Genomic DNA, 18774 nt, shown 5'->3' with positions numbered 1-18774 from the left:
CCTCCGAACTCCTTCCCTTACACCTTCCTCACCCGTTACACCTACCTCCCCACTTGCCGCATTCTCCCCTATTACAACCGTGTGCTTCCGTATTCCCTCCTCCTCTCCCAAACTCACCCCCTGACTCCTTTGACCCCCTTCCAACCTCACCCCCCGACACCTTCATCCTGCCCCACAACCTCACTCCCCAACGCCTTCATTCCCTCCGCCAACCTCACCTCCACCAATATCTTCCTTCTCCCAATCCCAATCTCACCCCCCACCCCCCACCACCCCCGTGCCAAACACACTTTCCTCTCCCACTCATAGCTGGACCTTCCTCTCCCCGCCTCGCTGATCACCCATAGCAGCCCATAGCCAAGACCATGATGTTCCGAAGCAGACCAGGGACATCAACAGAGACCTCCCAATTTCTGTGAGCTGCTTTGTGACAGAGCCATGTCCATGAGAATCCACCCAGCATGCGATGCCATGTTCCTCCAGGGTTCGGTAGCTGTAGGGCTCCAGCATCTTCTGCTCCTCATATGTCCGTGATCTGAGCAAGGCCATTATGGTAAATCTCGACATCTACACGTCACACATGTCCAGACATGGTTTGGCCAGCGTGTTTTCCCGCTGGTGTAATGGTAAATCTGACGGAGGTGGACAATTCCAGTCGGGCCTTACCTTGCATCCCATTACCGGGATGTAAAGCGGGTTCACATCTGCTTCCAGAAGGATTGGTGTTCTGCCATGGTGGACACAACTGGATGATCCCGCTCTGTTTTCATGCCAGCGTGAAACCGATTTTTGGCCTTCTCTCAATATTGTCCTCACCGCCTGCCATGACGCCCGATGCCAACGGGGCCGGAAAATCCGGCCTCAGTGTGCTAAGAATTATGCTGACAACCAATTTAAAATTGTCAGTTGGGCTCACAGTGTGGTGCATTTGCATGCACTGGAAGCTACATATATTAATACACACGGCCCTTTTCTTTCTAGACAGAAAGAATATGCACACACATTGTGCCTGTTTCAGCTAAACAAAATAAGTAACAGCCGTTCTCTGACTTATTCCTCAGCTCACTGCCTTGATCAATCAGTGTCAAGCAGCCTGTTTCAAATTTCAAACAATGTTTGGCAGTTAACTGTCAATAACCATCAATTGGTGCATTCTCCATAGCAATTGAGTCCAATTGCCAATAAATCAGCACTCTCTTCTCATACAGTATAAATTGATGCTTTCCCCTTATATTGGTACTCTTGCGAAATGTCCTGATGAGTGCAAAACAAAAAGCTTCGACATGTCTTTTTTTTCAGCAATACTCAAGTTCTGTACTACAAAATGACTAATTACTCAGCTCTTCCTGGAAGCTGCCTGGTTGACGTTCTGTAACTACAACGCTGAAAAAACAAATTTTTTTATTAAGAGCTTCCATCTCACTGAGGAGACTTCAGGCCAAACCACATCCAAAAACCTGCCCTGAAAACTCTGCTCACATTTTGACAGCTGTGACCAATTCCTCCACAGCAGCTGAGCCAATCCACAACATTCTAAAACAATCAACAACATTCTAAATAAAGCACTCCACAGCATGTTTTTAAAATGGTCAATTCACCCTATCTCCCATTGTTAACAGATCCTTTAAATAATTCCAGGGCCAGGATTTTATGGCCTCTCCTGGACGGCAGGATGTTACTGTCCCGCTGAACTGAATGGAGATTTAAATGGCTCGCTGCATCTGCCAGGGGGGAAACACCACAGCGGGGCCATAAAATTCCGGCCCAGTATTTGGATTCGCCTCTTCGCCAAAAACTAATGAGTTCTTCCTCAAACCATACCCGACGGGCTGGATTTTATGGCCCCTAACCGCATATTTGATGGTGGAGTGTTCATAAAAAAAAAAAGCGGGTGGCCTTCTCACCACCTTCCCAGCCACCTCTGACCTGTCTCCCATTTTATGGTGGGCAGGGAAGACAAGGGGCAGTCTGTCCTCCCTTAGGTCTATTGATGTCTTTGCATAGCCAAGTGGCCAATTAATGGTCATGTAAGGGCCTCATTCCACCTCCTCTGCTACTTTACGTGCAGCAGGGGAAGGCATTGGCAAGGCGGGTAGCCTGGCAGCTCTCACTGGGTGGGCTACTGTTCGTCAAGAAGGGGCCATACCTCCTTTAGGAGCTTCCCTATGCCTATCAGAGGCACACCCACCCCACCGCAAGATTTGAACTCCCTCTTTAACCCTCCCCCAGGGTCTGTCTAACTCAGACCCCACCCCCCTGACCCCCTCACTGGGGTCTCCCAGCCGGGCCCTTGCAAATCCCAGACTTACCTCTGAGTCTGAGCTCCATGGGGTGGATTTTACAGTCTCCCACTGCTTATTTGAAGGCGGGGGGGCGGGTGGTATGTAAAATATAGTGGGATGCCAGTCCATCACCTTCCTGCCCACCCCCGACCTGTTCCCCATATTATGGGGGGAAGATGGCCACTCATTCTGCCTCCGCCACTATAATACGTGCGGTTGGGGAAGATGAAAGGAAGGTGACTGGCCTGTCAGGTTTCACCGCACAGGCTAAAGACAGGAAGGTGGGTGATACCTATGGTGAGTCCCATGTGCCCATTTAGGGCATCCTACCCAAGATTGTATCACTAACCCTCTCTCCTTTGTCCCTCCCCCTGGCCTCTAAAACCTGACACCCTCCCACCCAGCTCCCAAACCCCCACTGGGGTCTCCAGTCTCTGCCTGACCAAAAAGCACGGACTTCCCTTAAGTCTGGAAGACAACTTCAATTCTTCTCAGGATTGCTTGTAGTCCCAGCAAGAACTGCTACTGTGTTCCGGCGCTGCTGGGACTATAGAAGCAATCAGATTGGCTGGCAGCTTTCGAGGGCGGGACTTACTACTCCTGAGGGGCGGAGGTCCCACTCTCGAATCATTAAGGCCACCCCCAGCGTATTTTCGCTGCAGCCAGATTTAAAAGCCGGAGAGGTGGCGACCGACTTTTTGACTGGGGGTTGGGGACTATGTCCCCCTGTAAAATTCACCCCCATGACTCTTCTTCCTTGGGGATTGCCTGTAGTCACAACAGTACCCGCTGCTCGATCCTGGCGCTGTTAGGACTACAGAGCTGCTGGCCAATCAGATTGGTGAGCAGCTCCCTAGGGCAAGACTTCCTCGCATTTGGAGATGGATGTCCCACTTTCAATCGATTCAGGCTGCTCCCAGCGTGTTATCACTGAGACAGCCAGATTCGGAGCTGGTGGGCTCAAGACTGACTTCTCCATCGGGTGGGTGGGGAACATGTGGATATGGTGGCAGGGGTAAGGGTGGTAAGGGGTAGGGTGGTAGGTGGATAGGGTGGCATGTGGGTAGGGTTTCATGCGGGTAGGTGGCTAGATGGGGGTCAAGGGGGTAGTGAAGTCTGCTCGGGGAGGTAGTCGGGTTGGGTTAGGAGGTATGGTCACATCAGGGGTTATTCAGGTCAGGTCAAGGTGTAGTCGGGTGGTGGAGCTAGTCAGGTCTTGTCAGGAGGAATAGTCAAGTCGGGTTGGGGGGTGTTGGTTGGCGGGTGAAGTGGGGGGGCATCGGGTCGGGGTGTAGTCAGGGCGCCAGGGGTAAAGTCGGGGTTTCAGAGTGAGTGAGTGGGGATGGGGAGATCAGTTCTGTTGTTACCCAAGAGTTAGACTAGGATTTTCCTGTCTGATATTTCCTCGGTAACTATCTAGGTTAGTAATTGTCTGAAGTCTCTGATTCTAACTCAGAATCAGAGACTACCTAGGGTTCCCAGCAAGCACCTTGGGCCATAAGTCCAGTCTCCAACAGCCTGGAGATCGGAAGGCCTAGGCCATACTGTTTACAAATAGACCAACAAGCAGGGGAGAAAGCTGTACCTGCGCCCACCTATAGTCGCAGAGGTAACAAGGTAACTATAAATAGATGTAATATATATGCTTATTTCCCCACAAGATGCATCCTCACTAGATTGAAATGAAGATTCATCAAATTACTTCTTGTGTTAACTAATCCTTTCTCAGGATCTTTAAAGCTTAAAATTCCTTTGGGTGATTAATTTTGTTGAGTCCACCAGATCCACAGAAGGCCCAGAAAACTGGCATAAACTTCGCTAACACTGGTTTTTAACTTGGCTCTTCTGAAGTTGCAATGAACAGATGGAAAACCCCCATGAAAATTCACCCCCTTATCTCACTTAAGTATTCCTTTCTGTCTAGAGCTTTTAGGCTTTTATAATTGAAACTGACTCCCCAATTTATCTCTTTGGAATTCCAAAGGCAGTAATTCCGCCAGTTGTGCTGGGAGCACACCTGCCTGCGTCCTCCAACACTGACCCCTGCCAGAGCTTGTGGGGCCAATGGGAGAGCGACTCATTTCCATTGGCACTGTGGGTGGAGGTGTCGTTTGGGATGTTCCTTTGATGACTAGTGTGTCAGCCAGGGCTCAGCTGATGGACCTCGAGCTCAGAAGGCTGTGGATTCAAGTTCAACTCCAGGACTTGAGAACAAAAGTCAGGGCTGAAACGTCAGTGCTGGCACTGCCAGAAGTGCTGTCTGACACATGAGATGTTAAAGCGAGGCCCTGTCTGCCATCTTAGGTGGTGGCACTATCTCTAAGAAGAGTAGGGGAGTTATCCCTGGCGTTCTCGTCAATATTTATCCCTCAATCAACATCAGTAAAGCAGATTATCTGGTTGTTATCACATTGCTGCTTGTGGGAGCATGTTGTGTGCAAATTGACTATTATGTCTCCTACTATACAAAGTGAGTACACTTCAAAAGCACTTCAGTGGATTATAAAGCACTTTGGGAAGTTCTGTGGTCATGAAAGCTGCCATATATATTGAATTCTCTCATTTTATCCTCCTATGCTGGTGGATGCACTTTTTTTTATTAGTTTATGGGATGTGGGCATTGTTGGCTAGTCCAGCATTTATTGCCCATCCCTAATTGCCCTTGGGAAGGTGGTAATGAGCTGCCTTCGTGAACTGTCGCAGTTCATGTGATGTAGGAGCACCCACAGTGATGTTAGGAAGGGAGTTCATGGATTTTTACCCAGCGACAGTGAAGGAATGGCGATATATTTCCAAGTCAGGATGGTGTGTGGCTTGGAGGTGAACTTGCAGATGGTGGTGCTCCCACGCATCTACTGCCCTTGTCCTTCTAGGTAACAGAGGTCGTAGGTTTGGAAGGTGCTTTCTAAGGATTGTTGTTGAGTTGTTGTAGTGCATCTGGTAGATGGTACATACTGCTCCCATTGTGCATCAGTGGCGGAGGGAGTGAACATCTAAGGTTTAACAGCTTGTGTCTGTGCCGGCCATCAAGCACCTATCTATTCTAATCCCATTTTCCAGCACTTGGCCCGCAACCCTGTATGTTCCAAGCCCCTCCCCCTCCAACAGCACTACAAGGCAATCAAATCTCTGGACAAGGAGCTAATTCAGGAAAATCGTAAACTTTCTTTTTTGACGGTCCAGGGTGCTCAGTTAGGAAGGACGAAAGCAACAAGCCAGATCCCCTCCTCCTGTTTCCTATCTAATGACTCCTGAACATGTGGATATTGAGAGCGAAGTGGATCAGGCCAGAGGGCAATGGACCCTGTGGTCAAACACTCATGGTTCCTTGAAGACATGGAAAGGTGACTAACAATACTGGAATGATACCACAAGGGAGAGGTGGGAACAAGACTGGAACAGCAACAAATAATTCTGTTCGGCACTGGCTCAACCAGATCCCTGTAAAGCTGAAGGAGGAACCGGCCTCTTGAAAAGACTGATTTCTCTGTGGGATACACTCACCCTTCCAACTTCCACCAGGTTTGTCACCATGACGATAGTGGCAGAATTTTCTTGCCAGATCATCCTCCAAAAATCGTAGACGGTCTCTTGCATTGGTCCTGCACACAGATAAAAGGAGACCAGGCTTTACCACATGAGCAAAAAAATTAATAACCTATTGAGACAGGAAAATGTTCTAAACTTCTATTCTACACTCAGAGTGACCAAAACAGCACTAAACAGCCAGCTCTCTGATTAGGTTTCAATCTCCAAAGGGATAAGGCTTGCGTTATGAAAAATGCCAGAGGTAAAGAGTTGTTTTAAGCAATTTATTGTTTTAAAATCTTGGGCTTCAAAGAAAATAGGGTTAAAACATATTACTTTACAGCGAGGGTTTCCCTTATGTTGTAGAAAATATCACAGCAATTAAGGAATCTGCTTGGCTGCTTTTGATCTTAAAAGGTAAGAATTTCTCCAGCGAAACACAAAATAATATTGAAATATTAAGTCGTCAAGCCCCCAAAAAGGAAACAGAAGGATGATGTTCCTCTTTTACCCTCCTCCCCTGAATGTGCCAACTCTGCTGGTGGGCTGTGATTTGAAGATTGGGCCTGGTTCCCTGGCACTTACCCAACTGGTCACAATTCATACGTCAGCTTTGAGGTACTTTCCAATGTGGATGCAAAATGGTATTTTACACAGGGTGCCACTATGGGGCAAACATCAGAGCCCAACATAATGGGGGAATCATTGCTATATTAGCCCCATCATATCTGATTCAATGGACGTCTATGTTAATTTTTCCCACAGTACTATCATTTTTTTATATTCCATCAAAGTTTAACTTAAGAATCTACTAACATAAAAACGTAAGAAATAGGAGCACGATTAGGCTGTCTGGCCCCTTGTGCTTGTTCCGCTATTCAATAGCATCATTGCTAATCTGATCTTGGCCTTGACTCTGCTTTCCTGCCTGCTCCCCCATAGCCCTTAACCCCCTTGTCAATCAAAAATCTGTCGAACTCTGACCTGACTATATCAAATGACCAGCCTCCGCTGTTCTCTGGAGGAGAGAATTCTAACAACTAACAACCTTCTGAGAGAAGAAATTCCTCCTCATCTCCATCTTAAATGGAAGACTCCTAATTTTTAAAATGTGCCCCTTAGATCTAGTGCAAGGCTATGGACCAGGTGCTGGAAAGTGAGATTAAAAATGAACAGCTAGCTTTTTTATCTTTTTATGGCTGGCCTGGACATGATAGGCTGAACTGCTTCCTTCTGCGCTGTAACTTTTCTATGGTTCTATGGTTCTAGATTCTATCACGAGGGGAAACATCCTCTCAACGACTACCCTGTCATGCCACCCTCACCTCAAAATCTTAATTGTTCAATAAGATCACCTCTCTTTCTTCTAAACTCTAGTTTATAGGCCCAACCTGCTCAACCTTTCCTCACCAGAAAACCCCTTCACCCCAGGAGTCAACCTAGTGAACCTTCTCTGAACTGCTTCCAATGCAAGTATTAATAAAGACCAAAACTGTACACAGTGCTCGAGGTATGGTCTCACCTATGCCTTGTACAGTTATAGTAAGGCTTCCCTACTTTTATACAACCCCCTTGAAATGGAAGTGAACATTTCATTTGTTTTCCTAATTACTTGTTTAATCTGCATGCTCGCTTTTTGCAATTCATGTATGAGGACATTCAGATTCATCTGTAACATAGCATTCTGTAGTTTCTCTCCATTTAAATAATATTTTGTTTTTTTACAATATTTTGTTTGTTTCCTGGCAATGGACAACCTCACACTTTCCCACATTTTTGCCCATTCACTTAACCTCTCTATATCATTTTGCATACTCTTTGGCCTGAATTTTCCAGCCCTACACGATGGTGGGATCTTCCTGTCCTACCGATGTGAACGGAGATTTCAATGGCTCATTGGCCCCACTGCAGGGGAACCCGCCGCAGGGGAGGGCTGGAAAAGTTTGGTCTCTGTGTCGTCTTTACAACTTACTTTCCCACCTATCTTTGTATCATCAGCAAATTTGGCTATAATATTCTGTCTCTTCATCCAAGTCATTATTTTAAAGTAATTAGTAAAAGAAGCAAAAGTGATATGACGAGAAACTTTTTTATTGCTGAGAAAAGAGACATGCTGTTGAAACTTTTCATCTTGCACTCATGAGGACAGATTCACAAGAATACCAATTATAAAGGGAACAATAATTTATACTGCATGAGAAGAGAGTGCTGATTGGTTGGCAAGTGGACTCTGATTGGTAGAGGCTTTGCCATGGAGAATGCACCAGAGAACAGTTAACTGCCAAGCTTTTGTTTAAATTCAAACCAGACAGGCCGACTCTGATGGATCAAGGCATTGCCATGGGGAATGAACCAAGGAATAGCTTTCCCTAAGATTTGTTTAGTTGAAAAAGCACAATGCATGCAGTCCTTCTGTCTGCAAAGGACAGGCCCTGTGTGTGAATATATGTAGCTTCTAGCATGCATAAGTGAGCCACAATGTGAGCCTGACTGATAATCTTAAATTGGTTGTCAGTGTGATTCTTATCACAATCAGGATTGTTTAGCAAGTGCTATCCAATCTCAGAATCACATCTAATGTTGGACATTGTGTTTTGAATTTTGCAAGCACAGGTTGATTGGGTAAGGTCAGTACTTCCCCTGTTGCGAACAGCCGAAGGGATATGCTGTTTGATACGATCTGCCAGTCATTGGGATATACGGCCTACGTACCTGGAATCACACCGGCACTGAAATTCATATACCCCATTACTCATTTGCGTGATAGGCAGAATGTCTTTTTGGCTTGATGGCAGCATCCTGTTGGTGGAAAATAACACTCATGTTGCTACTGCATTGTAGCAGCATGAAATGGTTAACTTCTCCTGTTGCTTTTCAGGACTAAAAGTGGCGGCCCTAGGCTAATTCATGAGTTTGTGCGATACGCAGCAAGCAATGAAATGATCGGATCAGGCTAGCCATTATCTCGCAGGGTGGCTCTGATGTGCTCTATTTCGGCACCAAGCTTGCTTGGTGAGCAAATGGCTCGGGCCCAATTTACGAGGTTGTCGATAAGGCCAATCTTATAGCATGTGGAACTGTGGAATCCCAAAACGTATATTGACTAGTGAAGGTAGGCTTGTAGTAGACAGTAGTAGAGAACCCACTGTCAGATTTCTCAACTAGCACATCGAGAAAAGGAAGCTCATTTGACCGCTCGATTTCAAAGGTGAATTTGTGAACAGGATGGAGCCCATTAAAGCGTGGAAGGAAATTCTTACATGCAGTTGCGGATTCAAATACAGCAAAGGTATCATCTGCGTATTGAAAATATGCAAGGGGGAGGTTAGGTCTCATGGTAATACCAGCTATTTGGACTTACATGGTGTCAGATCCATTGGACTTATGAACTTAGCTACTTGTGCAGTTGAGTTCAGTTTTAACTTCAGAAGCATGTCTCTTTTATCAGCAATACTCAAGTTCTGTACTACCAAAAGAAACTTTTTTATGCAGCAAGTGGTAAGGGTTTGGAATGCACTGGCTGAGAGTGAGGTGGAGGCAGGTTCAGTTGACGCTGTCAGTAGGGAACTGGACTGCTGTCTGAAAAGGAAGAATGTGTACGGTAACAGGGAGAGGGCAGGGGAATGGTACTAGGTGAGTTGCTCATTCAGACAGCAGGAGCAGACATGATGGGTCAAGATGCCCTCCTTCTGCGATTCTGCGAACATAGACTAGAAATAGTTGAGGCCCCAGCACTGATCACTGTGGCACCAGTTCCAGTTTGAAAACCTGAAAATGACCCATTTATTCTGACTCTGTTTCCTGTTAGTTAACCAATCCTCTATGTATATTGCCACTAACATCATAAGCTCTTATCTTGTGTAGTAACCTTTTATGTGGCACCTTTTTGAATGTTGTTTGGAAATTCATATACACTGCATCCACTAGTTCCCCTTTATCTGCCCTGTTAGTTACAACCTCAAAAAACCCCAATAAATTTGTCAAACACAATTTCCCTTTTATAAAACCATGTTGACTTTTTAAAAATTCATTCATGGGATATGGGTGTTGCTGGCTGGGCCAGCATTTATTACCTATCCCTAATTGTCTGATTGTATTATGATTTTCTAAATGTCCTGCTACTACTTCTTTTATAATGGATTCCAACATTTTGCCAATGACAGATGTTAAGTGAACTGGCCTATGGTTTCCTGCTTTCGGTCTCCTTCCTTTCTTGAATAATGTATACCTGTTACAAAGTGTTACTTCATATATAATGTACTCAACTGGAGGACAAAGCAAACTGATTTACAAATTAAGGAAGCAAATTCTCATGTGATGATTTTGCTATCTCTACATTTACAACTTCTGTCAAAGACTTAACTCACATCAAACAAGTTAGAAAATCTGTACAAGGGAAATACATAATTCACTCAACTTCTTCACCTTAAATGTTTGACTTGTGTCCCCATCTATTGGAAAACTGTTATTACAGCCTGCAGGATAAACCTGGTCAGTCTCCTTTAAAATGCTGAGAATGTCTGACATTGCTATGACTCCCTTCCCAACCTAAAACAAATGCTGTCCAATATCTTCCTCACTCTAATATTATTTATGCGTGGTTCCCAAATACCTGTGAAGAGAGGATTGACTGCCATTGCACTAACAGTGTAATTATTCAACAGAGGCGACCAATGAATGACTGAAAAAAAAACCTATCTTCTCACTGGTCACAACCTGTTCTAACAAATGGCCCTAACAACCTTTAATGCTACCGAAATGCCCTTGGAATTAAATGTTATCTATAACATGAGACAATCCATGAAAATATTCAAACTTTGCTGAATTCCATCAAAGAAGAATTCTGAAAGGGCCATTTTCTTCTCTGCCCGCAATATTCTTGTGCAAATTTGAGGCCTCTCCCGAGCTCTCATTAACCGTCTATCGTTGCACTGTCACTGTTTGATCCCAAACTGATTTACACTGAAGTACTGTAAATTTACTCCTTGTTGCCTAGCTTTCAATTGGAGGGAACTACTTATTGAAATATTAATGTTTTACTTTCTTCCCAGAACTGATGGAGATGAGTGGTTTTGAAAGCGTTTCCCTTTAAAGTTGCTCTTCATAAAAAAAACATGTTAATCTGTTCCAGCCAGGCTGCCTGTGAAATTACTTTCATAGTGTTATCTTTAACAAGTTCTGTGATCCGGGTTCTTTGTCATGGTTTCTCTGCGTTCCTTCATTAGAATTCATTTTCCATGTTATTTGAACTTAAGATAGACGTTAATGCAATCCCTGTTCCTTTGATCCATTCCGGGGCAGCCGTACCCAGTCTTGATTATGTTGTATAGCTGCACTTCTTGGGGACGTATCCATAACATGCAAGGTCATTATCAATATGAAATGTTCCCATTTACACTGGGAGCTGGACTTTAAGAGCAGTACGAGCACGGATAGCAGCTTGGCGGATGCTTAATTGGGAGGAATCATGGTTTGACATTTACATTGTTGTTGTTAAAAATTCAATGAAAATTATAGCAATTAAGGTTCCATGGACATAGCGGGGCAGCGGGCAGCACTCCTATTTGAGTCGGAAGGCTGTGGGTTCAAGCCTCACCTTGGACACAATCACCTACATTCGACTGACACTCCGGTTGCAATGCTGAGGCAGAGCTGCGCAGTCGGAGCTTTCAAATGAAATATTAAAAGGAGATTCCCATGGGATGTAAAAGATCCGCCTATTCAAAGGAGAACAGATGAGTTTTCCTTATTGTCCGGCTCAACATTTATCCCTCAATCACCGCCCAAGAAAAACAGGTTAATAGATCATGGCTGCCCGTGGAAGCTTGCTGCACCCAAACTGTTTGCCACATAACAATAGGGGCCACACTTCAAAAAAGTAATTCATTTGTTGTGAAGCATGTAGGTCATCCTGCAGTGAAAGCCACTGTATAAATTTCAGAATATGTGGATGGTAAAGGGTTAAAAAAATAAAGGATGGACTACTTGTGTCCACTTGACATTTACAAATTCTGCAATGTTAAAATAGGGTACGTGAGGACCTGTACACCACCACCCCCCTTCCCTGTTGTTGCAAAAATGTACAAAAAGCTGCATTCACACACTACATGTGAAAAAAATTAACTTGTGGAAGAAATGTCACTAGGCTAGAGCTCAGCCTGTATGAGCATATCACATAGAAATAAACACTATAATTATACTAAGGGGAAAGAAAGAAGTCCTGAATTTCATGCAGTATAATCTCTGATACTGAGGACACCTCTTGCACTCAGCGCTCAGCAGGTGACCGTTTCCCTTTTTCTCATTAATTACTTCAAGCGCTGCAAAGGCATTAAAGTAAAAAAAATCCCGTTCTGCAACATTTGCATTTATTCCTCATCTCTAGATTTGTTACTGCAAGAGTTGAGTTACATATGCAAAGTGACCACATTTGTATTATGATGTACTGGTCCTTTTACCCTCATTAAGAACCATTATGACTAAATTACTTTCAGGAAACAAATTATGCTGCAGTGTATTACTTGTTAAATGTCACGCATGCCTGATTTCATGCATTTCCTGGGGATACATAATAACAGCCTACAGTAAATTATACTAATGATTGCCATATGTGCTCCTGTCCAATAAGAAACAAGACAGGCTTACGTTTATATAGTGCCTTTCACAACCGTAGGGAATTTCAAAGAGCTTTACAGCCAATGAAATACTTCTGAAGTGTAGTTACTTGCTGCAGTGTAGGAAAAAACAGCAGCCAAAGTTCCACAGACACGATGAGGTAATGTCCAGATAATCTGTTTTTGTGATATCGGCCAGGAAACAGGGAGAATTTACCCCTGCTATTCTTCCTATAGTGCCCTGGGATCTTGCACATCCACCAAGAGAGCAGACAGGACCTCAGTTTAACGCCTTATCCAAAAGACAGCATCTCTGACAGTGCAGCACTCCCTCAGTACTGCACCAAAGCCTCTGTTAAGGATAAGTGAGTTGCTTCTGGGTTGCTCCATAACTTTGTTTAAAATAAGCTAATGCTGCATTGATGTTGCACCACTTTTAATAGTGAGAGTCGCTCGGTCTACATGTCAACATTGTGATTCATGACACTCTTGATAAGTGCCTTGGAATCTGTTCCCTCATTAAAGCCTGCTTACATAAATGCAAGCTGTTGTTATGATGGTATCAAAACTGCTCTGCTGCTGTGGCACCTTCCGCACCTCAAGGCAGCTTTACTCTGAGTTACCATGTTACGAGTTGCTGCTTGGAATGGCCCATCAAGTGGTTTCCATATTTCTGGCATATATGCACTGTACCCAGTCACAATTGTGACTTTTGAGGAAATACTTTGCTTATCTGTGGCCATACTGTGCAACTTTCCCCTCAGTTAGAAGGGTACAGAGTGCAGAATGATGACAGCAAGATAAACAGAATTACTTTGGTTTGAAGTCCACCAGACTAGACCAAGTCTTGGCCAGAATTGTAAAGATGCTACTCCTTTCAACTCATGGCCATTGCAATGCTTTGCTCACAGCCTAGTTGAGAGATGAGTGCATCAAGGTATAGAAAAAGGAACTCCAGTTTTGTGAAGCACATTATTAGCTTGGTATAGCTAGCAGATGTTGACCTCTGTTGCTAATTTCCTTAGGTGTGTGTTTTTGGGTCTGAACTTCCACCTAACCTAAATATGGTCCCTCTATCTCAGTGAGGGTGTGGCAGGGGGAGAAAACTACAAAGGTCAGATGTTTCCTCAGCCACACCCAACAATCTGCCAGAACATTTCTGAAAAGCAAGTAATTAGAGATTCTCAAGCAGAATATGCTGCATCTGACAACCAGGCTAGTGGCACCTCTGGCCATTTGCTCTGGTTTGCTGTGGCCAATGCTGGGGAGGCGGTGGCATAGTGGTATTGTCACTGGACTAGTATTCCAGAGACCCAGGACCTGGGCTCAAATCCCACAGCAGCTGGTGAAATTTGAATTCAATAAAAATCTGGAATTAAAAGTCTAATGATGATCATGAAACCATTGCTGATTGATGTAAAAACCCATCTGATTCACAAATATCCTTTACCTGCTCTGGCCTACATGTGACTCCAGCAATGTGGTTGACTCTTATAAATGCCCTCTGAATGAGGGCAAATAGGCTTGGGCAATAAATGCTGGCCTAGCTGGCGATACACGCATCCCATGAGAGAAAGGAAGAGACAATTCCCAGGTGCTAATGGAAGGTCTTGACCAACACTCACCCCCACCCCTGCTGTACCCGTGCTGCCCCCCAACCCCCACCACCACCCTCACAAAACTCAGAATCAGCAGGGTGACTCAGTAGGAGTTAGCACACACTGTCATCAGGTATATCAGTCCAGGAAAGTTCCTTGCTCGAGATCACTTCATTTTATGAGACTGAAACAAACACTAATTACAGTAATAAAGCTACTCAAACCTCCAGGGTTTTTTAAAAAATTGTCATATTAACACCAAACACTGTAAACAAAAAAAAAAGTGAAAATCCTTTCATACTTTAGTTCCATCTTTTCCGTCCTTTTTTATTGCAATACCCTCTCCACCCTCTAACCTCTTTGTGTTAGATTGACTTTTTGTTCACTGGTATTTTTTAACTAATTTATATATCTATAATCATAGGTATCACCTTAAGAGAGCAATTGATCCTGTTAAGACTGTGTCCATGCCAGGAATATTCTAACCCTTTTCCTGTTTCCTAATGGTGAACTGATCTTGTTACTTCAGCCTCCCTCGCTCTTGTCACTCATGTTGTGTCAGAGCTTCAAAACAATTGGTCATTTGATTGGCTAACAATCCGAGAGGCTAGAGCAAATGATAATGACCTAAAGATGCTTCATGGTATTTTTCACACCTAAGGCACTACCTAAAAGTGCACACAAGCCTTCCTTTAAGGCACCTTCTCAACAATGTGGAAAATTACTCAAAGTATATCCTGTCCACAAATAGCAGGACAAATCCAAACCTGACAATTGCCTCCCCATCAGTCTACTCTTGATCATCAGTAAAGTGATGGAAAGGGGTCATCAACAGTGCTATCAAGCAAGACTTACACAGCAATAACCTGCTCACTGATGCTCAGTTTGAGTTCTGCCAGGGCCGCTCGGCTCCTGATCTTATTACAGCCTTAGTCCAAACATAGACAAAACAACTGAATTCCAGAGGTGAGGTGAGAATAACTGCACTTGACATCAAGGCAGCATTTGACTGAATGTGGCATCAAAGGAGCCTGTACAAATTTGAAGTCAATGGGAATTGAGGGGAAACTCTGGTCGGAGTCATGCCTAGCACAAAGGAAGATGGTTGTGGTTGTTGGAGGCTGTGCATCTCATCCCCAGGACATCACTGCAGGAGTTCCTCAGGGTAGTGTCCTAGGCCCAACCTTCCTTCCATCATAAGGTCAGAAGTGGGGATGTTCGCTGATGATTGCACGATGTTCGGTACCATTCAGACCTCCTCAGATACTGAAGCAGTCAGTGTTGATATGCAGCAAGGCCTGGGCAAAATTCAGGCTTTGACTGATAAGTGGCAATAACACACAAGTGCCAGGCAATGACCATCTCCCAGAAGAGACAATCTAATCAACTCCCCTTTCATGTTAAACATTATAGTTGTGGAATTCCCCACCCTCAGCATTCTGGGGGTTACCGTTGGCCAGAAACTGAACTGGACCAACTGTGTAAATACTGTGGCTACAAGAGCAGGTCAGAGGCTGGGGATTCTGTGGCAAGTAACTCATCTCCTGACTCCCCAAAGCCTGTCCACCATCTACAAGGCACAAGTCAGGGGTGTGTTGGAATACTCTCCACTTGAGTGGCTGAGTGCGGCTCCAACAACACTCAAGAAGCTCGTCACCATTGTCACCAAAGCAGCCAACTTGATCGATACCCTATCCACCACCTTAAATATTCAGTCCCTCCACCACCAACATACAGTGGCAGCAGTGTGTACTGTCTACAAAATGCACTGCAGCAACTCAACAGCACCTCCAAAACCCTCAACCTCTACCATCGAGAAGGAAGGGCAGTTGATGCATCGGAGCACACCACCTAGAAGTTCCTCTCCAAGTTACGCACCATCCTGACTTTGAACTGTAGTGTCGTTCATTCACTGTGGCTGGGTCAAAATCCTAGAACTCCCTTCCTAACATCAGTGTGGGTGTATCTACACCACATGGGCTGCAGTGGTTTAAGAAGAAGGCTCACCACCAGCTTCTTAAGGGCAATTATGGATGGGCAATAAATGTTGGCCTAGCCAGCGACACCCACATCCCATGAAAGAATAAAAAGATGCCCCTTCAAACCCAACTCTTTGACCAAACTTTTGGTCACCTGTCCTGATATCCCTTTATGTGGCTTAGTGTCAAATTTTGTTTCATATACATTCCTGTGAAGCAGTTTGGGAAATTTTACTCTCTTAAAGGCACATGTGGTTGTTGTTGGACTCAGCAAGATTGTTATTTACTGGAAAAATGCCTCATGAGACAAATTGCCGTGTTTCAATACTTATCAGAGTTCACTAATAATGCAATGAGGGAGGTAATTGATTGTGTGATGCTGCAAAATAATTTTTCATTACAGTTTAAACAATAATGTGAGAGGTGTAGTACTGTAGGCTCAAACACAGCCCTAGACGTTGACATAGCCATGTTAAAGCAGAACAGAGTGTTCCTGATCAAAAATAAAAATACCTGGAAAAACTCAGCAGGTCTGACAGCATCTGCAGAGAGGGATACAGTTGACTTTTCGAGTCCATATGACCCTTCATCGGTTCTGATTAAGGGTCATACGGACTCGAAACGTCAACTGTATCCCTCTCTGCAGATGCTGTCAGACCTGCTGAGTTTTTCCAGGTATTTTTATTTTTGTTCTAGATTTCCAGCATCCGCAGTATTTTGCTTTTATATCAGAGTGTTCCTGACGTCCTTGCAAGCGAATGTACTGAAATATTTCCCATTCTGGTAAGAACACTTTGATAAGCTGCATCTATGGAACATTATGGTGTGTTCAAATGTGAGAAGAAAGGAAACAGAAGGGGATTCGGAACTGGGAATACTGCCAGACAAATCCGATTGTCTGTTGTACAAAATGAAATTAAATAGAAAAACATTTTTTCAGCTTTAGAATATGACCTTATAATGTGGAGTTACCTCACTTTCTGGGATTCACAAAGAACCAGGCTCAGAACCTGTATTTAGTTTCATTGATTCTTAGGACATCGCTGGCAAGGCTGACATTTATTGCCAATCCTGTTATTGCCCAAATCTGATAGAACTAAATGGCTCAATAGGTTACTTCTGAGGACACTTAAAAGTCAATGGCAATGGTGTGGGACAGGGAGATTCCTTCCCTAGTGGACCTTAGTGAACCAGTTGATTTTATGACAATCTGATAGCTTCTTGGTCACTTGTGCTGGGAGAAGAGAAAGTCTCAGGTTGGTTTGCGTGCCTTCCAAATCTTACACAGGTGGTCTGTTGTTACTACCTTCTTACACAGGCTGTTGTTACTAACTTCTCACTTTCGAGAAGAAAAGCAAGGGACAGGCGGAATAAACCTAATGGCCATAAATATACGATTGTCACTATAAGGAAAGGAGAAACTTCTTCACCTAGGAACTGGTTAGAATGTGGAACTCACTACCACAAGGAGCAGTTGAGTTGAATAACATAGATACATTTAATGGAAGATTAGATAGGTTTGTGAGAGAATGGAATAGAAGGATATGTTGATGGGGGAGATCAAGTAAATAGAGTGCGAGAAAGCTACTGCGAAGTATAATTACTGCTGCCATATCGACTAGTTGAATGATTTGTTTCTGTGCTGTAAATTCTATGCAATAAAGTATTATATAAAAGGAATAAAATGATATTTTGATGCATGGACCTTGATATTAACCATCATTCCCAACCCCAACACCCATAAAAGGTGGGAGAGTTTGAACATCACCCCAACACTCTGCATAAGTGTCCATTGTATTTTTCTACAACTGGAAACTTAAGATATTTAAACTGGGCTCCCATTGTACTATTGGAAGTCCAGTTTAAAGTTTACTGTTGTTGCATTGGTTTCCCAGGGGTTGGGAAGGGGAGGCGGGAGCTGCGGCTCCACAAGTTCAGTCGCTTTTGCAGCACTCCTTGAGGGTCGGGTGGAGCAGGACTGCTCTCCCCTGGCTAGTCACGGAAGCCTTTGGCCTCCTGCCTCCTGATCGCAGGCCTTTTCCCCCATCCCCGATTGCAGGCCTCTCTGGACCTCTCAATCATCGGAGACTGTCTCCAAGCGTCCCCAGCTGTGGCCTCCTGCTGCTGGTATTCCCTGAGGCTGGCTGGTAAGGCTGTCCAAAAATTGTTAACGAGGCAAAAACAAAAATAGCTGGAAAAACTCAGCAGGTCTGCCAGCATTTGCGGAGAGGAATACAGTTAACGTTTCGAGTCCGTATGACTCTTCATCAGAACTAAGGAAATATAGAAATGAGGTGAAATATAAGCTGGTTGAGGGGGGTGGGACATGTAGAGCTGGATAGAGGGCCAGTGATAGGTGGAGGCAAAGAAGAGATTGCCAAAGACGTCATAGACAAAAGGACAAAGGGGTGTTGATGGAAATTGTTAACGAGGTCCTGCCATTAGAGTTGGCAGATAGGACCTCCATGTGGACATAAGGACAGGAGTCGGCCATTTAGCCCCTCAAACCTATTTTGCCGTTCAATAAGATCATGGCTGATTTGGGGGCTAACTCCATATACCTACCTTTGCCCCATATCTTTTAGTATCTTTGGCTAACAAAGATCGCGCGAATTCAGTTTTAAAATTAACAACTGACCTAGCATTTTTCTCCATTTGCAGAAGCGAATTCCAAACCTCTAGCACCCTTTTGTGTGAAGAAATGTTTCCTAATTTAATTCTTGGAAGGTTTGGCTCTAATTTTTTGGCTATGCTCCCGAGTCCTAAACTCCCC

At 44.3% G+C, this 18774-nt stretch overlaps 1 protein-coding gene across 12 annotated transcripts in view; it reads right to left on the bottom strand.

The window, feature by feature from the left end:
* The window catches only part of LOC144679979 (receptor-type tyrosine-protein phosphatase mu), an 855381-nt gene that overhangs the window by 57084 nt on the left and 779523 nt on the right, over positions 1 to 18774 (bottom strand). For all 12 annotated transcript variants that reach the window (XM_078541013.1, XM_078541014.1, XM_078541019.1 and 9 more), the window contains one exon: positions 5787 to 5884. In XM_078541013.1, the coding sequence (XP_078397139.1) occupies positions 5787 to 5884 (98 nt within the window). The remainder of the gene's footprint in view (positions 1 to 5786; positions 5885 to 18774) is intronic.

Source organism: Cetorhinus maximus, chromosome 4 (genome assembly GCF_964194155.1).
Source record: "Cetorhinus maximus chromosome 4, sCetMax3.hap1.1, whole genome shotgun sequence".
Lineage (NCBI taxonomy): Eukaryota > Metazoa > Chordata > Chondrichthyes > Lamniformes > Cetorhinidae > Cetorhinus > Cetorhinus maximus.
This window is presented reverse-complemented; position numbering and strand designations above follow the sequence as displayed.